The 7,388-nt window shown below is 36.6% G+C and overlaps 1 protein-coding gene across 1 annotated transcript in view; it reads right to left on the bottom strand.

Moving 5' to 3' along the window:
- The window catches only part of LOC107708700 (glucocorticoid modulatory element-binding protein 1-like), a 21,133-nt gene extending 14,172 nt beyond the window's left edge, over positions 1-6,961 (bottom strand). The window contains exons 1-5 of the mRNA XM_016513004.1: positions 6,858-6,961; positions 2,827-2,978; positions 2,650-2,705; positions 2,250-2,371; positions 1,968-2,171 (exon numbers count right to left, since the gene is read on the bottom strand). Coding sequence (XP_016368490.1) covers positions 1,968-2,171; positions 2,250-2,371; positions 2,650-2,705; positions 2,827-2,957 — 513 coding nt within the window. The 5' untranslated portion in view covers positions 2,958-2,978; positions 6,858-6,961. The remainder of the gene's footprint in view (positions 1-1,967; positions 2,172-2,249; positions 2,372-2,649; positions 2,706-2,826; positions 2,979-6,857) is intronic.
- Between the last annotated feature and the right edge of the window lie 427 nt (positions 6,962-7,388).

Here is a 7,388-nt window from a genome sequence, read left to right as displayed (position 1 = left end):
AGATCAGATCTCTGTGTGGAGCACTGGCTGTTGTCAGGCAAAAACCTCACTGGATTATTACAATTGATGGCAAAATGAATGTTTGGAAATGTAAACGGATATTTCCTACTGACACACTACAGCAAAAGATAGAAATAACTGACTTAAAACCATTTTTTAGCTGCTGAAAATACTAGTTCTAATAATTTTGGCCACTCGGCTGTATATGAAAACTGCAAATTTCGGAACCCAAAATGTTCTCCCAAAAGTCCAAAACAATTTGGACTGACATCAGACAGTGTTTATAAACTTAGTCCATACACTCTCAGAAAAAAAGGTACAAAAGCTGTCACTGTGATTGTACCATTTTAAAAGGTACTAATATGTACCATTAAGGTACTATTATGCACCCTTTAGGTACTAATAAGCACCTTTAAGTTAAATAAGGAGTAAATAAGGTGCAAACGTGTATTTGAAAAGGTAATACCCTAGTGACAGCTTTTTTACCTTTTTGTCGGAGAGTACAGAAAAATAATAAGAGTAAAATGTAGTAAAATCTGTAAACTCTTGTGCTGTTTTTGTCTGTGTGTACTAGCACCTACAGCTCTGCAGATCCATCAGAACAATCACAATTTTAAGATGCGTCACGTTAACCATTGCTCTGCGAGAGTTCAAGGGCGAAATTCAGTGTTGGGTGAAATTCAACAGTGTTGGGGAAAGTTACTAATCTTTTTGTATTCTATCTATTTGTTTTTTTTTTATTTATTATACAATTATCAAAAGCAAAAAAAGGGCTCTAACACTAGCTTGATCTATTCTTTTTCTATTCTATCTGTTTTCATTTTATTTATTATATTATTTATAATAAATAAATCATTTTTAATTAATTATATAAATTATAAAAAATTAAAAAAAAACTTGCTACGTGTAGGCTACTGCGTTAAGCTAACTGAGACTTGTTATAGCACTTGTATACAGTGTTGGGGAAACTTACTTTTAAAAGTAATGCATTACAATATAGCGTTACTCCCTAAAAAAGTAACTAATTACTACTTCGTTACTTTTTATGGAAAGTAGTGTGTTACGTTACTTTTGCATTACTTTTTAAATCTGGGCAGGGCTTGCTTGTTTGTTTTTAATATAAAAAGTTTTTCTTTTACAACTGTAAAAGCCCTTTCACACCAAAAATGAAATGAATACACCTCAGGCTGAAGGAAATGTAAACTCTTATCTGTACAGTAGAGGGCGCCGCTCAAAAGAATCGCATGAAGAATATGACGCAGGAGAAGAAAGTTCAACACTCTTCAGCAATAACACAAATGAAACACAAATGCGTAATTTTGGCTAAGTATGGTTGAATTGAATCATCAAAGGTCAGTAGCAAAGACATTGGTTAATAAAATGGGATTAAATACATAAATGACATTTGTCGTATTTAACATATTTAAGTATTGCAGGTTTTTATAATATTTTGAGTTTGCATTTGACTGTTTTACTTCATTTTGAGGAATACTGTATCTGTTTTTGTGCAAGTGAGATGAATAAATACATGTTCATATTTAGTCTAGAACTACAGTAACATCATGTTCGCACACGACGTCTCTCTGCACTCACTCCCGATTTCTCTCACCATGGCAACACCAGAGCTGTCAGTCAATACATGGGGGAAAAAGTAACTGGAGTTACTTATTTGAAAAAGTAACTCAGATGTTTCCTTCTAAATTACGTAACTCGCATTACTTGTAATGCTTTACCCCCAACACTGCTCATCAATGTCTGTTCCAAAACAGTGGACCAATCAGAAGCCCCCGGAGGCGGGGCAAACACAGTAGTAAATTGGCATGGCAAATGTTTCATTTGACGCCAACATGGCAGAGGAGGCATTCTGCGCTGCATTTTTTATAAAACCATTCCTGAGCACTGCGTCTCGCGTTTTTAGACGCAAAGACTAACCTAACAGCTTAGTGCAACAAAATTACTCATTTCACATGCGCCGGTGTAATTTTCATTAAAATGGTCATGAAAAAACTCAATTTTGAGTGCCTTTGAAGCGCATTAAAAAAAATAAAACAATATGCGCAAGCAGACCTGAGCATAACGCCACCCATCCGGATCGCTCGCTTCCAGTCCTTCAAGGTGGCTTTCCCTGACAAGTGCACAAACTGCTTCGGACTAATCAACTGATCCTCATACTGCGGAGAAACAGAGAAAGGCCGATTAAACACATTACCAGCGGTTATCTGCAGCGATGTGCTCTACACGACACCAACCTTTACACATTTGACGTTGATTCCCGGGCAGACAAACTTCTTGAATAGAAGGATGGCTTTACTCTCTCCGCATGTAATGGGATAACCAAGCTCCAAACCCTCTCCTTCAGCAGACGCCTCATCTGAACAAACACACACACGTCAACAAGAGTTTATTGTGGCAAAACTGCATTAGGTGTATTTAATGACAGCGTAATCCGCTGCTTGGAGAGAGCTGATAAATTTGAGCAGACAGCATTTACAGCTTGCAGGAAACTACAGAATGATTACTGCTAATAATGTGAATTAAAGACGGTTTAAACTACAAGGCTGCATTTTATAAAGAACACATGAGCTGTGCAAAACCTGCTGTCATGATACAGAGAAAAATCACCACTATTAAGTTTTAGGACATGGTTACCTTGTGTCTCCACAGCCACAACTGCAGCATCTGTCTCACTGCTTTCATCTCCAAGCCTATCAAACATGAAACATCATCTATAACATCAAGCTGCACCCACTTATTCCCAGAATAGTTTGTGTTTAATATGACATATTTGATGCATTATTATTATTATTATGTTTGTGTTGTGGTCACCCAGCTGTGATGGGCTGCAGCTGCAGGATCATCCGAGTCTTGCTTTGGTTGTTAGGATCTGCATCCTCTTCCTCAGCGCTCTTCACCTCCACCATGTCCTCCACGGACACAGTGACTTCTGTCTCTGCCATAGACCACGCTCTCCTTCAACTCTGAGGAGTATGACAGTCCTGGTTTAGATTTTAGTCAAACTTTGGAATAAATGTTATTTTAAATTAAGAATTTAAAGGTGACATATCATGAAAATCTGACTTTTCCAGGTTTTAAGTGCTATAATCAGGTCCCCGGTGCATCTACCAATCAAGGAAACGTGAAAAAGATTAACCCAGTAACTTTGTTTTGGTACGCTTTTTTCTGCAAGCTTCTGAGAAAACGAGCGCGTCTGATTTCGCTCCCTTGGTGACGTGGCAAAGGGATCTCATTATAATATTGCCGCCCCTTAATCTGTAAGTTTCTACCCACGGCGCCATTATTGTGATTTCGCAAGCGGCAATGGTGTACCAGCTCTAATGCCATGGCGAAAGTTTGAGCAAAACACGCTAACTGTTCTGCCTTTGGCTGCACAGACGAGCACAGAACACTATTTAGAGTCCCAGCATCAGAGCAGACAAGAGAGCAGTGGTCGACCGATATTGGTTTTTTGACAGCCGATGCCGATGCCGATATCTTGGAAAGCAGGGTTGCCGATGGCCGATATAATTTTATGTATTTTATTTAATATTTAAGAAATTTGAAATAATTTGAAAATGGATTAAAAAATAAATGTGTAAAATAAACATGCTTATACTTTAAATGACAAAGTATTTTTCACAAATAAACAAGTATTTAATAAAAATATAATTAAAAAGGAATTAAACACTGTAAACAACAACAGTTGGATTCGACTAAGTTTGCAAGGTTTTTGAAATTAGATGTTCATTAGTCATTCAAAGATTTGTTTAAATGATATAAATGCGTATTTGCTGAATGCTGACGGCAAACGAGAAAGTATTATAATGCTTGCCTTCCATTACTAACAATATAAAAGCAATCGTTATAATACTTTTTTGTATACATTTTAATTCCTTTGTTTAACAGTTCTATCTCATTATTAGACAGACTTCTGCCCGTGGACAGAACTGTTAACGACGACAGCGAACAAGAGGGAGAATGTGAGCGGTGTGTGCTCATGCGCTGCCGTTCTCAGCGCCGTCAAAATAAAAGTCACGCCATGAACGCATCGGCCAAACAGAAAAACTTAACGGCCGATGCAGATATTTGAAAAATGCCAAATATCGGGAAAGCGGCTGTCACAGCATGTGAGTACTAAACTAAGTTCTCATTCACACACAAGTTTATGTTAAAGGTGACATATCATGAAAATCTGACTTTTCAGATCTAAAATAAACATGCGATTTATTTCCCAGCTGTTTACCTTCACAGACATAACCGACTGTTTTTGTAACTCGTGTGTTTTTAATGTAAACTTGTGTGTGAATGAGAACTTAGTACTCATGCTGTGACAGCCGCTTTCTGTGCGTGTGTTTCAGATGTGTGCGCTCAGAAAACCGTTTATCAGAAATTTAAACTCATATGGTTTAAAACGCATGATTTCAGTGCGATAAACATGATAATCAGAACCAAAACAGATATTTTTAACAGGTCCGAGCTGTAACGGGGTATTTTGAGCTGAAACTTCACAGACACATTCTGGGGACACCAGAGACTTATATTACATATTGTAAAAAGGGGCATAATATGTCTCCTTTAAAATACCTGCTTTCTATTTGTAAAATGTAATTTATTCCTGTGATCAAATCTGAATTCAGTGAAATCAGTGTCACATGATCCTTCAGAAATCATTCTGATATTGCTAATTTGCTGCTCATTATTATTATCAGTGTTGAACAGTTTTTTTTGTGGAAGCTATACTTTTTTAATGATTTTTTTTTTTTTTTTTTGGAAAAAAAAAAAATTCAAATAAAAAGCATTCGAAAAAGCATTTAAAAATCTTTTGTAACATTATAAATGTCTTTACTGTCACTTTGATCAATGTAATGTGTCCTTGAATAAAAGTATTACATTTTTAAAATCTTTTTTAAAAAAGAATGATTTCTAAAAGATCATGTGACACTGAATTTTAAATATATTACAATAGAAAACTGCTCTTTGGAATATATATTTCACAATATCACTTTTTTAATAATAATAATAATATGCATTTAAATGTTTCTTTTTTTTGTAGATTATAAGTAGAAAACATTTCAATTTAACATTGAACATGTTTCATTTTCTTAATACACAATCCTGGTCTTACTGGGCACAATTCATTTGTTCATGTAATTCCAAAAACCTTTTTGAAATTAATCATATATAAACTTTGTAACATGCTCCACCTCTTAAGCAACATAAATACATACAACTTTACAATTAAGCAATGATAACATGAGTCAACATGGAAAGTTTCAACTTAAAACACCACTGTAGACTTCAACGCTTTAAGGCTTTATATTTTCAAATTCTTTTTTTTTTTAACAGAAATAAATTGAGGCACTAAGAATAACAATCATTAGCAGCCTCGGGTTATAAAAACTGCGATCTCTTGATAGCGATTCCGCAGCTGTGTCAGAAAACCCCATCCACAGCTGTGCCAGTCGCAGTAGATGCCCTTTTTAACCTCCACAGTCCCTTACTGGAAGAGCCACTGTAAGTGTAAGTGTGGGTCACTAAACACCAGACTGTGTGTACCATTAATTCAGTTTAAACCAGTGAACATGGACTGTCTACAAGCTAGTGTCTGAACACATAATATTCACATCGGGGAAATGTGCATTCATAAAACAAGTAAATAAATTAAAAATCTATTAAAAAGAGTTACCAAAACCTAAACCAGTGGGCCATTCCTGATTAAAACTGCCTGAAAAATTACTTCAAACAGACACTTCAAGTGGCAACAAGTATTTCACTATTTAAAAAAATATATAATTTATATATATATATATATATATATATATAAAGTATGGTTTATATTAACTACATAACCTACTATTTACATAACCTATAGTTTTATATCCACAACTAAAAGAAAAATCCTTACTGCCTTACTGTCAGACACTTGTAGATAGTACATGTAGATATGTATGTATCTAAATAAATAAACAAACAAATATTATTTGGTCAATTTTTTGCTCATCTGTCAAATGAAGACTACTAAACAGCTGTCTTTCTGCAAGGTAGGTCCGTAAGTTACTCCATGGACATAGCAGGATTTATAGACATGATACCATGGTAATACCGTGCTATATTTTGAATAACGTTGGAGTAAATAAATACCACAGTAACTTACATGAACCTGGCCATCGTACAGTACCGCGTCAAAGTTTACTAATGATGGTATAATAACTACCATTTACATTTTACCATGGTAACACCATGGTGTTCTACTAAAACACAATTATCAGCTATCATTCATGTGCCAAACTAAAACACTGCTACAGTGTTTGAATGAGATCTGGTGTGCATTTATTATGATTTAACAGCAGTATCAATATCTGTGGTATTTTGGCGGAAACTATGTTGGTTGCCATGGTGAATGTTTCTAAGCGACTGCACTTTTTATGAGTGTTAGTGGCTAATTCGGTTAGCATGTTAGCCCTTCACGTTGCGCCATTTCATTCTCACTCCTCTGCTGGTGGTGATATGCTAACGCGCTATGCTAACCCTCAGCTTCATTTCGCTGTTTGTTTGTTCGTCTGGGAGTGAACGTGTGTTTACAAACAAACAGCACATTCACAAACACCTCGAGCGCGGCTAAATCACGCAGCGTTCGCGAGACTGTATCTAAATGACGCGCTGGCGTCGCGCCGCGGTGCTCTGTTCTCATGACGTCTCCCGTGCGGCGGGACGCACACACACAAACGACGCGACGCTCCTCCGCCATTCGACGGGGCTTCCGCGGACGCTTCTCGTCAACGAGCCGTCGAAGATCCGCGCTGCGCGGTTGTGTTTATCCGTTACGTTTGAGCGAGAGAAGTGCGCTGGACCTGCCTTACCGTTTAGACCGCGCTCGGTGTCATCCTTACATAGCGAGAGGCTTTGCGTGAACATGCGCAGTTTGTTTGAGCTACACTTCCTGCTCAAGCCATGAGAGACTGTACTGTACTGTACTGTACTGTACTGCACTGCACGCACAGCACTGTTCCTGTTGAAATAAACGAGCTTTATGGGAAACCTGGAAGTGTCAGTATTGAGTGAAAAGTTATGGTATAGTTTTACAAAGTCACTGTTTTTGTAGTAAGGCTGCTCTTCCGCTGTTGTTTGCGTCTGTTTGTGTGAAGTACAACAACTCCACGACATCAGCTGTCCTTTGAAGTGGCCTGCTTCAGATATTTGAAGAGTTTATTTGCAAAAACAGATAACTCCGTTTTTATTAATTTTCTTATATCATGTTTTTTTATTGTGTTATCATATTTTTATTGTGTTTTATTGTGTTAGCTGTTAGTTAAAAAACAGAATTACATAATTTAATTACAAAATAAGGTTACACTTTATTTTAAGGTGTTACGTTATTTATTTATTTTAGA

Source organism: Sinocyclocheilus rhinocerous, unplaced genomic scaffold (genome assembly GCF_001515625.1).
Source record: "Sinocyclocheilus rhinocerous isolate Xijiao unplaced genomic scaffold, SAMN03320098_v1.1 scaffold54, whole genome shotgun sequence".
NCBI classification, from domain to species: domain Eukaryota; kingdom Metazoa; phylum Chordata; class Actinopteri; order Cypriniformes; family Cyprinidae; genus Sinocyclocheilus; species Sinocyclocheilus rhinocerous.
Note: the sequence above shows the minus strand (reverse complement) of the source record. Positions and strands in the feature narration are given on the sequence as shown.